This window comes from Hemitrygon akajei, chromosome 12 (assembly GCF_048418815.1).
Source record: "Hemitrygon akajei chromosome 12, sHemAka1.3, whole genome shotgun sequence".
NCBI classification, from domain to species: domain Eukaryota; kingdom Metazoa; phylum Chordata; class Chondrichthyes; order Myliobatiformes; family Dasyatidae; genus Hemitrygon; species Hemitrygon akajei.
Genome location: NC_133135.1, coordinates 76283989 through 76307718, shown reverse-complemented (window position 1 = coordinate 76307718; position 23730 = coordinate 76283989). Strand labels below are relative to the sequence as shown.

Sequence of the window (23730 nt, the reverse complement as noted above, 5' to 3'; positions counted from 1 at the left end):
TTCTGAAGGATCAGATTATACTGCAAGTTCTCATTGTGCAGATAACAGTACTTGGTTCCAAATATCAATTCTGGGTTTAATGGGAGGGGCGTGGCTCGAGCAAAAAACACAGTCAAAATGAAGGGTCTTGACCTGAAAGATCAATTGAATCAGAATCAAGTTTATTTTCACTGATGTATGTCCTGAAAATTGTTGTTTTGCAATATCAATATTGTGTTGGCGCGCGGCCAAGTGGTTAAGGCATTCTTGTTATCTGAAAGTCGCTAGTTCGAGCCTTGGCTGAGGCTTGCGTGTGTGTCCTTCAGCAAGGCACTTAACCACACATTGCTCTGCGACAACACAGGTGCCAAGCTGTATGGATCCTATTGCCCTTCCCTTGGACAACATCGGTGGCGTGGAGAGGGGAGACTTGCAGCTTGGGCAAATGCTGGTCTTCCATTAAAAAGAAAACCTTGCCCAGGCTTGGGAACTTTCCAAGGTGCAAATCCATGGTCTATCAAGACTAACAGAGGCCTACTACTGTGCAATACATTAAAAAAATGTAAAAATACATAAAACATTGAAAAAAAATATAAAAATACATTTTAAAATAGTGTGAAAAGAGAGCAAAATGCTGTTCTGAAATCTGATGGCAGTGTGTATCTTCAGGCTGTTCTACCTCCTCCCTGATGGTAGCAATGTGAAGGGGGCATGTCCTGCATAGTGAAGGTACTTAACGATGGATGCCGCCTGTTAAAGATGTTCTTGATGGTGGGGAGGCTAGTGGCTGTGATGGAGCTGGCTGAATTTACAGCTTTTGCCAATCCTGCACGTTGGAGCTTCCATACCAGGCGATCAGAACTTGCTGGAGTCTTTGGTGAAGTAACAAATCTCCACAATCTCCTAATGAGATATAGCCACTGGCATGCCTTCTGTGTAATTACACAATATGGTGGCTTCAGGATAGAACTTCAAAGATATTGACACCCAGGAACCTGAAACTGCTCATCATTTACCCTGCTGTCCCCTCAATGAGGTTTGGTGTGTGTTCCTCGACTTCCCTTTCCTGAAGTCCACGATCAGTTCTTTGTCCTTACTGACAAGGATGTTGTTGCGACACCACTCAACCAGCTGATCTAACTCACTCCTGTACACCTCCTGCTCACCATCAGCCAAACAACAGTGGTGCCTTTGGTGAATTTGGGCATACCATTTGAGCTATACGCATCCATACAGTTGTGGGGGCAAACAGGGTGGAGCAGTGGGTTCAGCATGCATTCTTGAGCTACGCCTGTGTTGATCGTCAGTGACGGGGAGATATTATTTCAGATATCGACTGACTCTCATCTCCCAACGAGGAAGTCAAGGATCCAGTTGCAGAGGGGGGTGCTGAGGCCCAGGTTTTGAAGCTTGTTGATTAAAACTGAGGGGAGGATCATGTTGAATGCTGAATTGTAATCAATGAACAGCTGCCTAAGGTAGATATTGCTGTTGTTCGGGTGGTCCAAGACCAAATGGAGCACCGGATAGATTGCATCTGCTGTAGACCTATTGTAGTGCAGGGCAAATTGCAACGGGTCCAGGTCTTTGCTTAGCAAGGAGTTAATTCTAGCCATGACCAGCATCTCAAAGCACTGCATCAAAGTAGATGTGTGGCAGCTCAGTCCACCCTTCTTGGGCACTGGTATGATTGTGCCCTTTTGAAGCAGGTGGGAACTCTGACTCCAGCAGTGAGAGATTGAAGATGTCCTTGAACACTCAGCCAGCTGGTTGGCACAAGTTTTCAATACACGGCCTGGTGCATCACCAGGCCCAGCACCTTACAAGGGTTTCACCTCGTTCTGACATCAGCCCCTGAGACAGATATCACAGGGTCGCCAGATGCTGTGGGGCTTTGCAAAATTATAGTTTTCAAAGTGGTCAGCTCCATGGGGAATGAAGCATCACAGCCATTTATGATGTTAGGTTTCAAACGGCAGAGCAGACTTGATGGGCCAAGTGGCCTAATTCTGCTGCTATGTCTTAAGTCAGGCCGCAAACAGTCACTTATTCTGGAGTAAACACGAGGAAATCTGCAGATGCTGGAAATTCAAACAACACCACACACGAAATGCTGGTAGAACACAGCAGGCTAGGCAGCATCTATAGGGAGAAGCGATGTCGATGTTTCGGGCCGAGACCCTTCGTCAGGACTAACCGAAAGGAAAGATAGAGATTTGAAAGTAGAGGGGGAGGGGGAAATGCGAAATGATAGGAGTAGACCGGAGGGGGTGGGATGAAGCTAAGAGCTGGAAAGGTGTTCTGGTTCTTATTCTGGTGGCTGACTGGCCTAAGTCAGGCAGCGTTTGTTATGTTATGATTGTACTGCCCCTGGGAAACGCTGTCTCATTCTGCCCTGCAGAGCTGATGTACGGTTAGAATGACAATAAAGTTTTTGAATCTTGAATCTTATTCTGGTGGCTGACTGGCCTAATTCTGCTCCAATGTTTTATGGTCTTAGCAGCATCTATGGAGGAGAATGAACAATTAATGCTTTGGGCTGAAATCATTCATCCATGCATTTTTGAATGTGGAAGAAGCCCGAGCTTAGTCTACATGAGGCAGTAAAAGTCCTGGTGCTGCTTCCCTACTGATTCTTAACTTTGAGGAACTGTTTGGATACCAGTCTTGTTGTTTACAAGCTTAACCTGTCTCTTTATTATTGCTATTCAGTATGTGCTTGCCTTCTCAGCATACTCTTTGTTTAGTCTAAATGTGTTTTGCATCCTTAAACATGCCTAATTAACATCCGTAACTGTCATTATAATACTCATTTCTTATTCAAACTCATCCAAAATGTTTTACCATCAAGACAGAATGAGCAATCTAGCTGGGCTGTTCACATATTTGTGGATTCATAGAACACGTGGAACAAATTGCCAACATTTTCTTTCTAAATAATGATCAGAAAATTCCTAAGGGAGCTTTCTTGGAAATTAAGCTCAGCAAATGCAAATTATCCAAAGATTACCTCAGGGTATTTTGATTTGGCTCAGTTAAAGTGTAATTTTTTAAAAATAGATACAAGTCCCAGAATACTAGCTCGATGCAATTTTGGTTACATATTTCATTATAAAGTGGAGTGACAAATCTAGTGTTAGACTGGTGATATTTTCTTGCCGCTAGAGTCCAGCATCTCAGTATTTCAATGTAATAGCAACAAGAGCCAAATAGTGTGAACTATTATTTACGAGGGTAAATAGTGGAAATGGCTCAGTTTATAAGAGGGCAGTAGAAGTTGAGTCCCCAGCAGAGTCACAGCCCCAGAGACCCTGATTCAGCCCTGACCATCAGTGCAGTCTGCCCACCTTGTACAAAATTCTTCCCTTTTACTTGAAACTGCAGTTAGCAAAATGCTATTGCAACTCAGGGCGTACATTCACCCTGTGACCATTTTGGTTCTCTCTAGGTACTCTGTTTTTTCCCCACATCCTAACATTGTGTGGATAAGTGGAGTGGTTGGGCTACTTTAAATTGATCCTGGTGTGTTTTTTCTTTTGGGGAAAGATTTGATGGGAATGTGGGAAGGAGGAATAAATTGGGTTAATATTGCATTAGCATAAAGGTGGAGTGACTGATGGCTGGAACTGGCTTGCTGGGCTTAGGGACTGTTTCCATGCTAGAGATACAAAAAAAGGAGTTTTTCACAAAACAAAGAGATGCAGTGGGAGAAGAGCTCAGATGCATTCATGGGCCACAATATTTCAGTGGACAAATTGATCTGTGTTGTCGATAATCGAGACAGGAGCCATCCACAGCCAACCTAACTTGCAGATTCCAAAAACCACGGAAAGGTAGATAGTGCTAGCTTGTGGTATAAGCTGGTTGCTAGTCAGCAGGTTGTACCCATGCTGAGGGGGGTACCTCCTCTGGCTCACTCTGAAATGAGCTTGACACAGACTCCAGCCTGATCAGCTCTGCTTAGTGAGCTTAGAAAGAATAGGTACAGGTATACTGTGGCGTGAAATTAAACAAGCCACTTGATTAGCGGCAGCAGAAATCGTTCTCAGTGAGGCAGTCTGGCTAGGCATGGTTCCCTTGTGTAAGTCGGTACCTTTAGTGACCATAGGTTCAGCAGCTAACGGTTAGTGATGAGCAGAAGAGTCGGCTCTTCTATAACAGAAGTAAAATGTATAATGACAAACTGAATGGAGAGATACTTCAATCTGCTTTACTGGGTGATGGGATATTAGCCTGTGGTAATTAATGTGAAAGGCTTGTGGATGAGATTTCACCAATATTTGTATTTATTTTATTTTGTTTAGAGGTACAGCAGAGTAGGCCCTTCCGGCCCTTCAAGAAGCAGCACCTCACAACCCCAATTTACCTCCAACCTGATCACGGGATGGTTTGCAATGATCTGTTTGCCTGCCTGATACACCTTTGAACTGTGGGAGGAAACCAGAGCATGCGGGGGAAAGCCACGCGTTCCACAAAGAGGACGGACAGACTCCTCACGGAGCAGGCCGGGGCTGAGCTCCAAACTCCGACACCCCAAGCTGTAATAGCATTGTGCTAACTGCTACAGTAGTACAGCTCCAGGTGAAAGGGTTGAGGGTTGAATGATTTTGTACAAGATGGCTGGTGGTGCTATGTGGACAGACTCAGCCAATATAAACGCTTGCTCTTTTTAGATACAGAGTCATAATGCACAGAAACAGGCCCTTCTGCCCAGTGCATTCATACTGATATTTTAAAAATTAGTAAGGCAAAAACAGAAAATGCTAGAAATCTAAAATTTAAAAAAAAACAATGTAGAGGCTCAGTGGATCAGACAAGCTCTGAAGAGGGAAGCAGCATCAACATATCACATTCAGTAATTCTCGCCGAAGATGCTGCCTGACCTGCTGAGTATCTCCAGTATTTTTAATTGTGTCACTCTCTCGTTAGTCACCCAATAAATCAATGTTTTCTCATGCCAGATTGAAAAGTTCAGGGTGTTGGGGCCTGAGGTGAGGTACAGTCCCGTTCAGATTGCTGCTCCAAGATGTTTATTCAGCTCTGCGCTGAACTACGGAACTCTCTTTACGGACTTCAGTCCAGAAACACTGTTTGCTTGATGTATTCTTCTCGTTGCACACTGGGTGCTCGATGGTCTTTTTGATGGGTTATTTTATTTTTTATGGGCTTGATGTGCTTTTTATTCTCTGCACATATTGGGTGTTAGTATTCTTTTTTTATATACGTAGATGGGGCTTGTTTTGGGGTTTCTTTGCTTCATGGCTGCCTGTTAGGAATTGAATCGCAAGGTTGTACAATATACTTGATAATAAATGTACTTCGAACTTGCTCTTAGGAGAGCAGGTTATTTTTTTACCTCTGGCTTGACCTCTAGCTCCCAGTAGCTAAATGGATTTTAATTGGTGTGAACTCACTCCATTTGAGGAAAAGTAGGGTCAATTTAGGGATCGTAATTTATGGAATGAGATGATCAAGTGTTTCTCAGCTCTGGCCTGTTGGAAGAAGTGACTCCGTCATTCCACTTCACAAGGGAAAATACTATTTTCTCTCTTTTCACTTGCTTTGAACTTTGAAGTTCCAAGCACTTGTGTCCCAATTTATTACAAAGATGTAGGGGAAGTCTTTTACAGTCACTATGGCAGTACAGAAGTTCATGGCCATTTCTATTATTCTGCTCACACTCTAAAAGATACTAAGCCAATCCTTCATACATCTGACTTTTAGTTCCTTTGTTAGCACTAAACTACAGAGAGCTCGATGCCATAAATCAAGTGAATGGATCTGATAAGTTTTATTTGATCTGAAAGTCAGGGGGTGGGGGGGGGGGGGGAAGAAGATTTGCTTGAAGTGCACAAGGGAAGTTGAACAGCTACTGAAACCCCAGTTACCAGGTTTTTCATCACACAGCCTCACACATAGAATCAGCTTTCAAAGTTGGTTGTTTAATGTGTGGCTCCCATCCAAGCCTCCTTTTCCCTGCAATAATGTTTTAGATGCTTGAACATACATCTGGGTAGCTCTGAGCTAATTAAAAGTGTGAATAGCAGTACTTGGGCATTCCAAGTAATTTTCACTTCGCAATGAATAAATTCAGATGGACCCTGGATAGGAATGAACAATAGGAGAAATAAAAAGCAGCACATAAGAAGTAGTCTCTTTCTGGCTGGGTTCAAAGAACAAAATCTCAGTTTTAAACAGCACAGAACTGATTTATTAATATGCAGTTATTTTACACAGGCCAGCTTTGGCAGGAAATATTTCCCACTGTTAGTTCTGTTAAGGGAAAAGCCCTGTAAGACCCCATGTAAAGCCATCAGAACAGAATTATATAGAGACGTTTTGGATAACCTACTTTATTGTTGCAGTAACTGCAAAGGATTTTCCTGCACCTTCACTATAAATACAAGTAGACTTTGTGGAAGGAAGCTCGTTGGTTCCCGTGGGAACATACTCTGGCACAGGAATGGTTTCAATATTTTCTACAATAGTATAGAATGAGCAGGAATAGTCAATGGAGGATAAACTCCTGCTTCATTCCCCCAACTTAAGTTATACTTCCCAGGTACAACTACACAGCTCAAACTCTGCCAGCTGAGAAGATCTGAGAGATCTTCATGCAGTATTGGATCAAACGAATTGTGTCTCACAACCAATCATTTATACTAGGAAAAAATTCAGGGGCTGAACCCTAACCCAGGTGATGGAGCTTCAACTGAGAAGCTCTCAATTAAATCCTGATGTCAAAATTATCGTGTTAATGATCAGCTTATCTGATGTCTTGAAATGTAATCACTAGCTGAAGGGTTTGGAAAACTAGTTTTAACCAGTCACAAGCTGTAGTGGTTGGTCATGTTGACATGAATGGATTCATCACAAAAGCAGGCTAGTTTGGAGTACGATGCCCAATGCTTGGCACAGTGAGTTCCGAACTGAAATACCCACTAAAGTCATGGAGTGAAGCTGACTGACCTAGATATAGTAGTTCCTCTGATTCAGACTTGGAAAAAATCAATTTTCAGTTGCAGTTTTATGCAATTGAATTTCTAGTCTGTAGATACAGTTCATAGATGTGAACTTGAGAACAATCTCCACCTGAATCCGCACAGCATCGTAGCAGGAGCCTTATCACACATTGTTAGTTTGAGCTGTTAGAAAAGATGGCTGTCCGAACAGAAGGTGGAAGACATGTAATGTACTGTGCTGTGGCTGTCTCAATTATTCAATAAAGTGAGATGCCTTTTAGTTAGCAGCGTTCCCCGTGGTTCTGTGATCAGTGTCCCAGCATCAATACTGTTGGGGTAAATCCTCTGGCCCTCAGCCCTGCTGAGTATTTGTAATGACGGTGTGATGGTAGCATTACTGTTGGAAGAGCTGAGGCTGATGCAGTGTTCCACCCTGCTGACTGACTGAGCACAAAGATTCAAAGCTTCATTTATTATCAAGGTATACAATACTGAAATTCTTCTCCTCCAGATTGCCACAACACCAAGAAAGAAAAGAATTGCAGCAAATCTCCCCTCCCTGCACACAAAAAGAAATGAGAAAGTTCAGGCAAAAAACACAGAAATAAAAATCTATAAGACTAAAAAGAGTCCATAATCCAAGTCCATATCCAAAACGCAGAAAACCTGGGTAACATTCTCTTTGCTGCAGCGGCAGGATCTCCCCTCTGCAGTAGCAGAGCGATCCCACCAGCGATCAAAAGGCAGTCTCCCCTCTCCATAGCAGAGTGATCCCACCAGCGATCAAAAGGCAGTCTCCCCTCTCCATAGCAGAGCGATCCCACCAGTGATCAAAAGGCAGTCTCCCCTCTCCATAGCAGAGCGATCCCACCAGTGATCAAAAGGAAGTCTCCCCTCTCCATAGCAGAGCGATCCCACCAGCGATCAAAAGGCAGTCTCCCCTCTCCATAGCAGAGCGATCCCACCAGTGATCAAAAGGAAGTCTCCCCTCTCCATAGCAGAGCGATCCCACCAGCGATCAAAAGGCAGTCTCCCCTCTCCATAGCAGAGCGATCCCACCAGCGATCAAAAGGCAGTCTCCCCTCTCCATAGCAGAGCGATCCCACCAGTGATCAAAAGGAAGTCTCCCCTCTCCATAGCAGAGCGATCCCACCAGCGATCAAAAGGCAGTCTCCCCTCTCCATAGCAGAGCGATCCCACCAGTGATCAAAAGGCAGTCCCCCCTCTCCATAGCAGAGAGATCCCACCAGTGATCAAAAGGCAGTCTCCCCTCTCCATAGCAGAGTGATCCCACCAGTGATCAAAAGGCAGTCTCTCCTATCCATAGCAGAGCGATCCCACCAGTGATCAAAAGGCAGGCAGCTGGTGCTCACCTCCCGTTTTTGCCTCAATATTTCAATCTTCCTCATCCTTTAATCGTTGAAGAATGGATGCTTTAATTGGCACAATTGACATGTCCCATCCCACAGTCTTTTTGTCCCAAGGTTTGCTCACTGCCTCTGTCTCCCAGAATCCTCTCAATTACTGCAGAGTTGCTCAAGCATCCAAATGATATCCAAATTACAAATCACAGGCGCCAATGGTTCCAGAATCACATTCAAGATGAAACACAAACGTAAAGGGCATGAAAGTGAAATATATGATTTATGCTGTATCCAGAAAATGTCGACTGTGGGAGCATTGTACGTAGGCGCCATTTTGATTGTAAGTTTTACTGTCCTTGCCTTGACTGAATGAACACCCTTCTCGCGCCCTCACACTGCCGACTACCCCATTTTCGGCTTGTACTCAACCTACTCATGGGTTATAAAGAAAGGGCTTTGCTTTAAGAAGGCTGCTGTGGTTTTAGTGACTGGAGACTGTCCTGTAATATAACACCTATCAGTTAATTAAGCTGCAGCTGGGAATGATATTTATAGAGTCTCAATTCACTGGCCACTGTGCTCAGCTGTGGAATTTAATCAGAACAATATGGCTGTGTGATTTATACCTCAGTCATTGGGCCCTGTCATGCTTATTGTTTCTCACTACTTTCGCTGTGTGTGCATTCTCCTGTAAATTCTCTCATTTTGCTCGGGAACGTCTGCCCCGCAAGAACAATGAACCTTGTTTTTTTTCTCACTCATGGCTTTTGCAGCTGGATAGATTTGCTGCCTGTTTCTGCATTTTCCCATATTCTTCCTCCTTTTCCGGTTTTGCCATGCAACAGTGCCCACGTTCTTGAAATCCCCCTCTGATTTTGTCTGTTTCTCTTTCCTTTTTGTAAATTTGTGCTTGATGGTGGGCAGGGACTTAGGCACGTCCCTCACTCTCTAACATTTTCACTCACACTCAAATCTGACCAGATGTAAGAAATATCTCTGTGCTCAGAGACCGAGAATCATGGGTAAAAGGAGCAGAGGTGGCCATTCAGCCTTTCCAAGCCTGTTCTGCCATTTAACAGCCCATGCTCAAGGCTGATCCTGTGCTTCAGAGCCCGTTTCTTTACTCTCTACAATATCCTTGATCCTTTTAACATTAGGAAGTACGTTTATATCTTATCTTGTGTCATCTCTGTCAAAATGGAAAATCCCATACATTGCGCCGGTAAACAAATAACGTACACGAGCCACAACAAGGTAGATTGGGAGATCAAGAGATTATTCTTAGAATATAAGAGGTCCGTTCAAGAGTAATTCTCCAAGAGGACCACAACTTTGTGCCTCAATGATCCAGGGAGCTATCTGGACTGGAGTCAGAGCTTGAAGGTTTAGCTCTTGGTAGGGTCACCCATGTCAAGCAGGTCAAACGATAGAGGCCAGACTGAGAGTGGTCCTTTGGTGCTCCAGGTTCAAGGGTTCAGCTCAGGGCTAACAACCCTGACTGATAAAACAAGATTGTATGGAAACAGCAATGAAGAATCCTATATCTGAGTTCAACGGTATTCCTTCGTCTCCACCTGGAACTTGCGTGACTGACAGTAATGAAAACTGAGCTACTGACATGGTGGAGGAAGCCCTGAATACCAACAGAGATGGAGGGACCTGTATTTACTGCCGCATCAAATGGGCAGTAGAGAGAGAGAGAGTTCTAGACTGATAACAGTGAAGAAGCTATAACAGGTACAGGTAGAAGCTATCTTTCAGTCTGGTGGTACATACTTCCAAGTTTGTTTTTATCTGCTGTCTGACAGGAGATGGGAGAAGAGATAATGACCTTGGGAGTAGAAGTCTTAATTATGTTAACTGTTTTTCCAAGGCAGCAGGGAAGTGTAGATGGAGCTGATGAAGGGGAGACTGATTTGTGTGATGAACTGGGCTGTGTGCATCACTCTCCGTAATTGCTTGTGGTCATGGGCAGAGCATTCACATCCAAGCAGGATATTTTCTATGGTCCATCTGTAAAAATTGGTAAGAGTTATCAGACATCTGCTCGGTTTCTATACTTTCTGAGGAAATCAAGAAGTGGTGTTGGTGCTTTCTTGGCACCAACATCCTTTCTTAAGTACAGAAATCAGACCTGTATACAATATTCCAGGTGAAGTCTCACCGGGGCTTTTTATAATTTCAGTAGCATATCGCTAATCTTGTACTGAAATCCTCTGGCAGTATAGGTTAACATACCATTGGCTGCCCAAATTATTTACTGAACCTACAGTGATTTTTGCATAAGGGCACCCAGGCCCCTTTGAACATCTTTCAAATGCTCATTATTAAAAGCAATGTCTTGTTTTCCCTTCAAAGTGATAACTATACATTATGCCACATTCTATTCCACCTGTCAAATCCTTGCTCATTCACTTACGCTGTTCATATCCCCTTGAAGCCTCTTCTGTGCATTCTCCTCACAATTCACACTCCGACCTTGCATTGCAATATCAGCCAACTTCAGTATGTTACAATTGTTCCCCTCGTTCAAAGCAGAGCAGTGGTATGGTTTGAATTTTGAACCTGTTTTGTGGACTTGGAGGAAGAGGAAATGTAAAGGAAGGGCTTCCTGTTGCATTTATTTGAATGGCTGATTGGCAGGTTGCATTGCTGCAAGCTTCCATTAGATTTGTGCATCGGGCAGTGAATCATTCATTATGTGTTTAGTTATCTGTTCCTGATGACAAACTCACACTGAATACGACTTTCATCTCAACTTGTACATCAAACTTAACTTCCCTTTTTATAAATCTATCTACTACACGTTTTGCAGAGACGGTATAGAGATGCCATTGGCCTACATGGAAGATCAAAACCAGGAAGCTTCTGTGGCTTTTTGGTCACCGGGTACTTGCTTGTGACATCTTAATAGTTTCGCTACAGTTCTCCAAGTTTCACTGGATTTGGAATTGTCGTGCAGGAGATTTAGATAATCTGATTCAGAAAGTTTTGTATAATTTCAAGAAATGGTGAAGTTTTGTAGAAAGAGGGAGATGTTCAGTCGTTATTGCAGTGGATCCCAGCACAGGCAGCCAATGTGCTGGAGTCTAGTTGATGATCCCAGTGATGCACCACATTATAGTACTCAGTTTGATAAGAGGTCTTATCTTATTCCTAAATCTTCTTCCTAGGCAAATCACTTGGTTCTTTGCAATATGGGTTTGCAGGTTCTGAGGTGGCTGCCAAAACCAATGTTGGAAGTATAGATTCTTCCACGGATGGTGGCTCTTGGGGGGGGGGGGGGGATGGGTGAGTAGTTTGTGAGGAGGTACACATTTCTGCTGCTTATGGATGCTCACAATGAATGGACAAGCTCTTTGATACCTAAATGCTCCTTCTCCCATTTTGAAGTATGCTTGGGCCAGAAAGAATCCTAAAAGTCAGGGAAGTGTTGCAATTCTTCAAGCAGACATTGAGCAGATCCTAAAATTTTTCCCTATATGTGCCCAATAATCTGTTTCTGTGATTTAGTATATTCAAGGTACTCAGTCGCTCAGTTTGTTGATCCCTTTGCTCTGATGCAGAGAGCCCGCAGCTTGTGTTTGCCAGCTTCTAAATCAGGAGGCTGGTATACATTACAGGTCCAATAATCTGTAGAACTAGATGAGTGACCCATAAAGTCAGGATCAAATCCCACCACTGCTGCTGAGCAAATTAATTAATTCAGCAAATTTGGAATAAAGGTTGTCTGCATATTGCAATAATTGTTTACTTCTAGTGCTATTTTGTTTAAGATATTCTGAACATGATTTGTTTAGACCTTGCGTACTGTGGTCGATTAGCGAATTGAATCTGTGGTTAATACCCTACCATCATGGGGCTGTGTTTATCCAGCTTTCATATTCAGAAGTCATTTTGCTCATTGTTAATTGTGTCTGGGGGTTTATCCCATATTGTGTTGTACTTTCACACGTTCTGAGCACTTAACCGGGTTGTGAATCAGAATGGCTTGCTCGGAATTCATGGGAGAATCTTAGGTTGTGGAATTAGGTACGCACTGTACCACGGAGAGATTTTTCTTCACCCCGTTTGTTCGAGTGTGCAAAGCAATCACTGACTTCTTTGATATGAAGAATAGAACAATTCCATTAAAAGGCTGTATACTTGACAGAAAAGCACATGATGTCATTATATAAAAATTAAGCCTTGAAATGATGGTATTTATCTAATGTAGTAATTTTTATTTTATGCAGTACTGTGTACTTGTTGGTGGAGCATTGATTATTAAGCTAATAGCACAATCCTGTACTTCTGAAAGTTTTTAATGCTTTCTAATTGGGTGATATGAACTCACAAAGATGAATTGGTGTTTCTGGAAAGGATTATAGATTGATGGAAAGTTAATTCCTGCAACAAAGTAATTAGTTGAATCCATGGGATGTGTAAATGGAACATCTGTAGAGCTGGAAAGGGAGATTGCAGTTAGTACATAAAATGTACAGTTTGGCCTAAACAATGGAAAGCAGGAATTTAAACCTGGGAAACAGAAAGCGCAGCTCCAAACTATTAAAGGACAAAAATGAAACCTGGTTAGTTCTGGTCTTGGGCTAAACCTATGTTCTTTTCCTTAGATAAAATGGTTTCTATCGGACTTTGAGAAGACCATTTAAATACAAAGTCAATCCAAAATTTATTTGATATTCTGTCTGAGTTTACAAGCAAGACACAATGTAAAAACAATGTAGGAAAACAATATGTTGAAGTCTGAAAATTTCATTTTGCAGTATAATAGAGAATCAGTACTCTATACGTTTGGAATAATATTCCTTGGCTGTGTTCTGAACTTAAATGGGAAAACAGCAGCACGCAGTGCAAGCTCATTAAATAATCACCCATTGGAATTGTCATTAGCTGTACCCAGACATAAATCAGAAGCACAAAGTCAATTCATCCAAGTAATAGGTGTTTTACCTGATTTTATTGGAGATAAACTCCCTGCGACTCTTCAGGTTAACAGTGAAATTAGGCCTCTTTGGACTTAAATTGACAGTTGATGTTCAGTGAATCAAATATTAGAAATGGCATCTCATTGAATACTGGACTAGTTTTGTGTAATATTTGCAAATTTTGATGCAAAGCTATCTGCTCTTTTTTTAATTGTACCAATGGAAGAATGAATTCAGATGTTCAAATATCTGTGGAGGAAACCATACATTGTTTGTTACTGATCATAAAATGACACTAAGTGTGTTTTTCGTTATACTAAGCAACTTGCATCTTTAGAGTAGCTCTGTGTTCTGATTTTACAATGAATCCCAGCTGTCCAACAGACTGGATGGTGAATAGTAAATGTGAAAGACATTGGTAGAGAAATTCAGTTGCTTACCTCTTTTATTTCAGTTTTGTGCTCTCATTCCTGGAGTGGATTATAATAGTTTCCATTTCAAATTTTACCAAGGTAGTCCTTTTCATGATTCACACTTTGCTAAGGGCAACGTTTCTGGGTCAGAATCAGAATAAGGTTTATGCCATGTAATTTGTTATCTTGTGGCAGCAGTACAGTGGAAGACATAAAATATTACTATAGGTTACAATAAATAAATTGCATGAAAGAGAAAGAGTGAGGTAATGTTCATGGGTTTGTTGACCATTCAGAAATTTAATTTTAGAAGGGAAGATGCTGTTCCTAGAACATTAAATATGGGTCTTCAGGCTCCCTGGTGGTAGTAATGAAAGGAGTGCATGTCCTGGATGGTGAGAGTCTTTAATGATGGATGCTGCCTTCTTCCCTGGTAGGGAGGATTGTGTCCATGCTGGAGGCTGAGTCTATAAATCTCTGAAACCTCTCAACCCTGCGCATTGGAGCCGCCATACCAGATAGTGATACAACTAGTCAGAGTGCTTTCCATCGTACATCTGTAGAGATTTGATAGAGTTTTAGGTGACATACCAAATCTCCTCAAAATCCTCATGAAGAATAGCTGCTGGTGTGCCTATGCCATGATTGTATCAATGTGTTGGGTTCTGGATAGATCCTCTGAGATGTTGATGGCCAGGATCAGACAAATCTGCCGACAGTGCTCCCTCTGCAGTACTCCTTCAAGAAAAGGTCGTGGAAATGAACCCATATTACTCCAAGGTTGACTGTCATATGGGTGAACACCTGGGGTTTCAAGGCTCTGCAGACTTAAGAATTAATGCGGGGGCTCCCTGACTGGGTCTGAGCTCTTTGCGTCTTACCTGTTCTCTTCAGTAAACTCTTCCACCTTCTGCAGTAACCCACAAAGACTGCCAACTCATGATTCTGTTTGTCCTGATTCTCGAAGTTTCATAGAAACCACTCAGTAAGTCCTCCCCGCCAGCCCCTGCTCTCTAACCTTAAGCCGAAGTCCTTTAGAGCTACACCCACGAGTCCTGAACTCGATGAGTAGATCACTGGCCCTTACTGCACTGTGACCTGCACACTGCCCACTCTTCCCCACGTATCTGCATTTGTATAGCAGGCAAAGGAACGTGTATAAATCCCACACCATAGGGTGTAGTACCTGGAGCCTCAGACACAACTTGATTCGTAACTTGTCACGATGTGCGCTGGCAATGTTGGAAACCATGTGCAGAGGAAAAACAGGCTCCAATATAGAGACAGTGACCAATGTTTATTCATAAGAATCCCAACAGCAGAAAGGTGGCTCGGCCAAGCGACACCCCAAGACATAACATTCTCAAAACTAGGACCCCACAATTAGTGCTAATCAGGCACCCACTTAAATAATCCAAGTAATCCCCAAGCATTCAAAATAAACTTAACAAGTTTACACAGAAAGCACCAGGAGACCACTCTACAAAGAGCAAATCGCTCAAGAAAAACACAAGGAACTCTAAATGATAAACGATTCTCATTAAACAACAATTAATTAATTCTGGTGTTCAAATAACCTTGGAGCCCAATGCTCTCTGACTCCCCACGTAGGCCGGAAGAAGTCAATACAGTAACCAGCAGCCAGGGTGGATTAAGCTGTTTCTGTAGGTGCTGAGGGGAACCAAGGCCATGGTGATGATCTCTATATTGTGATGCCACTGAGATGCTTTCCCCACCTTTACTGCTTTGAAGCAAGACAGACGGAAAAAGGAACATGTTCGTAGAGTTGTGGCACCGGATCCATATCCACCTATAGGAATCCCATATGTCAGGCCTGCATTCTTCGGTGCCTCGACTACTGACTGTTTGTAAATGATTTTGAAATGCAGTAGTGCAGTGGAGACACAGGAGACTGAGGTGCTGAAATCTGGAAGAACTCAGCGGGTCAAAGCAGCATCTGTGAGCGGAAAGGAATTGTCGATGATTTTTGGGTTGAAACCCTGCACTAAGTCCCAGGTTTTACTGTCGGCTTGTTTGCAGCTCACAGGTATTAATTGTGTCTGACTCCATCAGATCCTCTGGCAGCCTATTCCAGATATCAGCAATTCTCAGCGTAAGCAAACCTATCCTTCAGATCTCCTTTATACTTCCTGCACCATACCTTAAAACTGTGTCTTCGTGTTTGTGATACCTTGGAAGAACACCATAAAATGTATGGAAGAGTGGAATGTAAAGAAACCTTCTGTAATAACACTTAACACTTTAACCAGTGGTGGATAGGTCCTAGAGCAAGGCACAATACATTGTTTATTCAATTTAAACGCCAGCCCAGATCAGAGGCAAGAGCCGATTTCACTCACTCTGCACGATCTTCACTCCTCTCTCCTGGGCGTGGGGCCGCTTATTGTTCCGTTATTGGGTCAATTTAAATGCCAGCCCAAATAGACTGAAAAGACAGAGCTGATTTTGCTCGCTGTCTGCGATGGTTATCTCCATGGCGCTGAGGCTGTGAAGACTGTCCCGGCTGCTGTGCTCCATGCCCGCTAATATGATAAACTGATAAGAGAGGCTTTGGGCCTACTCTGGGCTGCCCCGGGGTTCGGATCTGAGGATTCATTTTTGGTCGAGAATGTTGTTGTTCACTTAAATTTCTTGCGTGACTTGTATTTTTTTGTTTTGCTTTCTTTCTCTTGCCCATCGAGTGTTGGTGTTTTATTTTTACTTGTATTCTTTTTTCCCTTTAAAATGGGTTATTTCAGATCTCTTGCTTTCTGGCTACTTGTGAGCAAGCAAATCTCAAGGTTGTATAATTTCTACATTCTTTGATAATAACTGTACTTGCAGTTGAAATTAAAACGTGGAAGACTATGGGCCAAATTCAAGAAAACGAGAATAATGTAGATAGGTATTAGATGGCTAGCATAAACATGGTAGGCCGAGAAGCTAGTTTCTGTGTTGGGCAATCCTGTGATCCAAGGACAAGATTTCAAGGGACACAACTGAAAGCATTGGAAGCCCTCAGCAATTAAGGAAGCATCTATTTAAAGAGAGATAATGAAGGCCTTTCATTAGATTTGAGAAATGAGTCAGTTTTAAGTTGCAGTGAATGTGAGAAATGGATGGGTGACAGGCGAGGGCAGGATTGAGATGGGAATAAGTTTCGAAGGTCCTGTAGTCAATGGGGACATTTAGGGAGGTACAGAACGAGAGAGGGAGAGAGAGAGAAATAAAAACTACAGATGAGGAATATTTTGGGAGAAACACACATTCCTTAGTTCTGATGAAGGGTGTTCAACTTAAAACATAAACTCTCATTGTTTCTTTCTCCACAGATGCTGCCCAACCTACTGAGTGTTTTGTTTGATTTTGGATTACAAACATATGTGGCAATTATTTGTGGGGGATGCACAGGACAATTAGGCTTTTGGTTTAACTCGTTAACCTAATTAACAACATTGCTTTGTGATCTGCGATCAAGTGAAGGTTTTCTTTATGGTAGTGTCTATTCTCTAGGCAGGGATACAGACGGAACTCTTCCATTATTCTATCCCTGTCAAGACTATTGCAGTGTTTTGACCTGAAACATCAGCAATTCCTCCTGATAAAATGGTGGCGTGCTGGCATCCGGGTCAGATAAAGGTGGTTTCATTCATCTTGTATGGTTGCAAGTCTGCTTAATGTTAAGAACATCGACCACTGCAGGACTATACCATCAGTGAATTGCTTGATAGTGATGAAGCTGGACTCATTGCCAATCTTTGTTGTGTATTCACCTGGACTTATCGTGTACTGTGGAACAGTGTGCAGTGTGAGAGATTATCTTGGACATTTTTATTGTGATTGCAAGGCCCTGTTGGACATTGGTCACGTGGAATTCGGCAAGTCTGGTTCACTGTTTCATTGTCAATATCAACAGCGGGGGAGCTGCCTTGCCTCACGGTTTTGGCGAGGACTAGGCCGAGGCCATGGAGTCGCCTGTTGCAGCTGACGGGGAGAGGAGAAGCCAAAGTTGTGTGAAGTACCCCTGCAGGACGTGCTGGAATCCGTATTTGAGTTGGGGCTAGCCTGTCCCATCAGTGCTTGCCTCCAGTGTTCGCTCAGTGGAAGAACAAGCTGGACAAGGACAACTTATCATCAATTCTACAATCATGCCACTCAGAGACTAGGACTAAATTTTTTTCTGTGTTATCTATAGCTTATACTCGTATATACTGTTTACCAACTCTGTATTCCCAATCTCTCTGTATTACTATTGTTACTATGCCTATGTATTTGAAAATTAATAAAAAGATTTAGAAGAAGAAGAATATTTTTTCTTTGTGACAATATGTTTTTCTGAAATCGTAACCATATATGCAGAGTGCTATGTGCTGTTGGTAATGTGTTTTGCATCTTGGCCCCGGAACAATGCTGTTTTGTTTATTTACTGTATAATGAGAATAAAACTTGATCTTGAACTCTTCCCTTTCCCCCAACGGTTCAAAGTAACTTTAATTATCAGAATACATATATGTCACCACATACAATCCTGAGATTCATTTTTCTTTGGGCATACTCGGCAAATCTATGGAATAGTAACTGTAACAGGAGAAATGAAAGATTAACCAGACAACAACAAACTGAAAATGTAAATATAAATAAATAGTAATAAATAACAAGAACATGAAATAAGATAAAAAGTCCTTAAAGTGGTTGTGGGAAGATCTCAATGAATGGGCAGTTCAGTGTAGTTATCTTCTTTGGTTTGAGACCCTGATGGTTGAGGGGTAGTAACTGTTCCTGAACCTGGTGGTGCAAGTCCTGAGGCTCTTGTACCTTCTACCTGATGGAAGCAGCGAGAAAAGAGCATGGCCCGGGTGGTGAGGATCTCTGATGATGGATGCTGCTTTCCTGTGACAGCGTTTCATGTGGACTTGTTCAATGATTGGGAGGTCCTTTTACCTGTGATCTGGGCAGAATCCACTACCTTTTGTAGGATTTTCCATTCAAAGGCATTGGTGTTTCCATACCAGGCCATGATGGATGCAGCCAGTCAATACACTCTCTAATGCACATCTATCGAGGTTTGTCAAAGTTTTTGATGTCATGCCAAATCTCTGCAGACTCCTAAGGAAGTAAAGGCGCTGCCAGGCTTTCTTTCCAATTATATTCACATGCAGGGTCCAGGACAGGCCTCTGAAGTAGTAACACCCAGGAATTTAAAGTTGCTAACCCTCTCTACTTCTGCTCCTCCAATGAAGAGTGGCTCATGGACCTCTGGTTTCCCTTTCCTGAAGTCTATAATCAGTTCCTTGTTTTTGCAGACATTGAGTGAGAGGCTGTATGCTGATTTGGCAACACCTCTGATATGGTCCACAACATCAGCAAACTTGAATATGGTATTGGAGCTGTGTTTAGCCACACAGTCATAGATGTCAAGTGAGTTGAGCAGGGGGCTAAGCACACATTCCTGTGGTGCACCTGTGCTGATGGAGATCATGGAGGAGATGTGTTTGCCAATCCAAACTGACTGAGGTCCACTAAAGAAGAAATCGAGGATCTGGTTCCACAAGGAGGTATTGAGGCCCAGGTCTTGGAGCTTACTGATTAGTTTTGAGTGGATAATGGTATTAAATGCTGAACTGTACTCAATAAAGAGCATCGTGATGTATGCACCTTTGCTGTCCAGATGTTCCAGGGTTGAATGAAGGGCCAATGAGATAGCATCTACTGCTAGACCCATTGAGTTCTTCCATCATATGGTTTGTGGCTCAACTGAGTTAAGGTTCTCTAATTTGGGAAATGTATGAGGGAAAGGAACAGATCCTTCTCCCTGCTTTAGTAATGATCTTCACCCATCTCCCCCTCTCTTGCAGCTCCGAGATGACAGCCCAAGCATCCTGACCGCCTCCCCAAAGATGCTGCTGCCTTCAGCTGGCCAGCTGCCCTCAGGCGCCCCGCTCTCGGTTCACCACCAGATCCAGCTTCTCCAGCAGCAATTACAACAGCAGCAGCAGCAGACCCAGGTCGCCGTGGCCCAGGTAAGCAGGAGAGTTCTGTGGCTGCACACAAGGAGCTGCCAGATCGATCCATCTACTGCAGTAACTTGATGGTCATTTGAAGGGGAGGGAATATGCGAGCGCTAGATGACACTGAGGCTCACTTGCTCAAAGAGGGGAAATAGTGGCATTGGTTTGAAGGGTGTAAAGGCCCCTTTCTGTGCTGTGATCTGCGTGCTTTGATTAGAAAGGGGGATGGATATTAGAGACTGAATTTCCATTGTCACTTTGCAGCGTTGCAGGGAACTACTGCATGGCTTGATAGCACCTCAGATCAGATGACTGCAATTCTGTATGCTAGGACTGGAAATGTAAAGTTTCTGCTGAGAGAAGTACGGGGGGCCAAACAGCAGTAAGCCGCAAATTCTCACAATGCTTTCTTCTTACATTGTTACCAGAGTGTAATGTGAAAGATAGGGATGTAAGCCATCCCTGAGAAGGCTGTTAATTAATAATCCTACTTTCACTTGTGCAGGCATCCATCAGCCAAGATGTTTAATCCCCTACTGTTCAAAAATAATGTGCTCCACGTTAGATTTTAAATGAAAAACCCAGCATGCCAGACATGTACTTATATAAATCCTATCCTTGGACAAGCATGGTGATGGCAATTGGTGGGCCCCATTCACTTGGACATAATTACATACAGTTCCTTTTCGGATGTGGCAATTGAATCTTCCAAGCAGTGAAACCCGGATAGTGCCTGTACGCGTGGTGAGAGAGGCTTTCCTTGTGTCACGCCTGGTTTCTTAACCAATCATTTTAAATCTGCAGTTCTTGACACTTCCCCTAATAGAAGTTGTTTCTCTTTATTCGTTGGCTCTCAGCATTTGGTGGTTTAAAACCTTCTCAGCTTTAAGAGCAATTTCAGCTCTTGCTGCCAATCCACGCAATTGAAGTCTCCTTACCAGATCTGTTCTATTAAACTCTTCCTCCACCCTGTCTTCATCATCACATTCTTCCTGTGGCGACGTGACAAAATTAAGTGTCAAATAGTCAGGCGGCAGACTGGCACAGCTGGTAGGGCTGCTGCTTCCCAGTTTCAACCGTGACCTCTGGTGCTGGCTGGGTGAAGTCTGCACCTTCTCCCTGTGACCGTGCTTCCTTCAAGTGTTCCTGTTTTCCCAGCCACATGTGGCTTGGTAGGTCAATTAGCCACTGTAATTGTGTGTGTGCATGTGCGTAGTCGTGGAATCCCGGGGGAGTTGCTGAGAAGAGAGAGAGAATAATGGGAAATTAGTGCGGGTTAAATGGGTGCTTAATGTCGGTATGGACTTGGTGAGTGAAGGGCCTATTTCCGTGCTGTATGACACTATGCTTTCCCCCCCCCCCCCCTTCTGGGTATCCATTTTAAAGGCCAGGAAGCATTTTTTAATAACTTTTTTTAGCCTATCGTGCCATCTTCAAAGATTAATTAACCCAATTCTCTCTGTTCCTGCACCCATTTGTATGATATTGCCTTTCATAATATAGAGTTTTCCCAGTCTTCCTCCGGAAATACTTTGCACCTGCAGTAAACTTCACCTATTCCACCAATCTAATTATCATTAAACACCAAAGCCCTGGAAGTGACCCTTGGGAAACGATCATTAAATGCTTACTCCAGACTCATAAAGTATTCTTAACTTCCTTTTGTACATTGTGACTCAGAAGAGTTAATTTTGCTCAGTGCCAATAGATCATGCTTGTGCATAGTACACCCTTATTTACTAAATGAAACCGTGTTATATGACGGAAACGCAGCTCCAGGATACCATCCCCGAAGCGGCCATTCAGCTGGAGCCCGGGTCCGTGGACTCTTTGTTTAGTGGTATTGGTCCACAGGAACCCCTGATCTCAACCCTGCAACCTCTGGAAAGATACACGGAGGATGTTTGTGCATCTATGTTAATAAGAACTGGTGTGTGAACGCTTCAGTCATGATGACCTACCGTTGGCTCTGGGTGAGTTTTTAACAGTGAAATATAGGCCTTTCTATTTACCGAGAGGGTTCACGGCCATTGTGATTGTTGCTGTGTACATTCCCTGTGACCCCCTCCCCCCGTGCTAATCTAATGTTGGGGAAGCAATGCTCGAAGCTCTACAGTGCCTCCGGTGACCTCTGAACCACACACCACGACGGGTGACAACTTCATCCGTGCTAACTTAAAAACAGTCCTGCCTAAATTCCATCAGCATATTGACTTTGGTACCAGAGGTGAGAAGACATTAGACCTGGCTTATACCAATATCCATGGTGTATACAAAGCTGCTCCTTCCTCTACCTTGGATATTCTGACCACTTATCCGTTATGCTAATTCCAGCATACTGACCACCGATTAAATGAGTCAAACCAGTTCAAAGGGGGATAAAGACTTGGCCAGATAGGGCAATCTCAGCAATGCTGTACTGTTTTGAAAACATAAACTGGAATGTGTTCAGGGAGGTAGCTACCTGTAACTATCACATTAATCTCAATCTGTGACTGGCCACATAGAGAATTGCATTGAGGACAAATCAGAAGCTATGGCTGACAGCAAAGGTCCGGGCACAGCTGAGAGATTGGGATACTGCCATCAGGGAGGCAAAATGAAATTATTCATATAGAATATACAGCCATTTCTGTGGCACTACAAACACAAGGCACATTCGACAGGGCCTTCAGACTGTAACAGACTACAAGTCCAGTCTGTGTGTCAATGACAGTGATGCCTCCTTCCTTCCTGGGCTGAATGTCTTTCATGCACAATTTGATGCACGGAACGATACACCTGCGAGAAAGGTCAGCCCCCCCACCCCCACGAGGAGCAGGCACTCTGTCCGGCGGCAGCAGATATAAGGAAGACCCTAGCCAAAGTCAACCACGGCAAGCTGCAGCGCCTGGGAGACTGTGCAGCCCAGTTAACTGAGGTTTTAACAGACATCTTCACCATCTCTCTGGAACAGTCCACTGTCCCCATAGGCTTCATGGCAGCCACCATCATCCTGGTGCCCAAGAGGGTGGCAGTAACCTGCCTCAACTACTGTCCAGTGGCACTGAGGTCAACAATAATGAAGTGCTTTGAGAAACTGGTTATGGATTGCAATAAACGCCATTTTCCTGCTAAACTGGATCTGTTGCAGTTAACTTATCACTCAAAACGGTTCATTAATGATGCCACAGCCTCTGCACTCCACTGCATCGTGTCTCACCTGTAAAATGGTGCCTCATGTGGCAGGATGCCTTTTATTGACTTCAGCTCAGTGTTTAATATGATCATCCCTTAGAAGCTGGTGGGTAAACTGCCCTCATTGGATCTCAATGCTTCCCTACAGCAGGCTCTTGGACATCTTAACAGAAAGACCACAAACAGTCAATGTTGATAGCAACATCTCCAGCTCTATTATGCCAAGCACCAGCACTTCCCAGGGCTCTGTGCTCAGCCCACAGCTGTTCACACTGCTGATGCATGACTGCAGTACTAGAGCCAGTTCAAACCGAATCTTCAAGTTTGATGATGTCACAACAGTGGTTGGCCTCATCACCAATGACGTCAAGAGAGGAGGTGAAGCAACTGGTAGAATGCTGCGGGCGCAACAACTTGTGTCTCAGCATGGACAAGACCAAGGAGATGTTTGAGGACCACTCCTCGCTGCACAAAAACACCTTATCCATGGAGAGAGTTAAGAGCATCAAATTCCTGGGGTGAGGGCACATAATGGGCAATCGACCTGGTCCCTCAACACCACCTCTTTGGTTCAGAAAGCAAAGCAGTGTTTCCATCTCCTGAGGCAATGGAGCCAAGAGCCCCAACCCCACAATTTTAACCAATTTTTACAAGAGCATTATTGAAAGTGTCCTGACCAGCTGCATCACCATCTTGTACAGGAATTATAAAGCAGCTGACCTCATGTCCTTACAAAGGGTTGTGATTTAGGCGAGGATTAAATTGGGGGATTGCTGGGCAGCGCAGCTCAAAGGGCCAGAAGGGTAAATTCCGCGCTGTATCTCAATAAATAAATATTTATCAGGATCACTGCGTATGCAGGGCCTTTAGCATTGTCAACAATTCCTCACATCCATCCA

General features: G+C 43.4%; 1 protein-coding gene across 8 annotated transcripts in view; it reads left to right on the top strand.

The window, feature by feature from the left end:
- nos1apa (nitric oxide synthase 1 (neuronal) adaptor protein a) overlaps positions 1 to 23730 on the top strand; it is a 461766-nt gene that overhangs the window by 385422 nt on the left and 52614 nt on the right. For all 8 annotated transcript variants that reach the window (XM_073063531.1, XM_073063530.1, XM_073063529.1 and 5 more), the window contains one exon: positions 19502 to 19666. In XM_073063531.1, coding sequence (XP_072919632.1) covers positions 19502 to 19666 — 165 coding nt within the window. The remainder of the gene's footprint in view (positions 1 to 19501; positions 19667 to 23730) is intronic.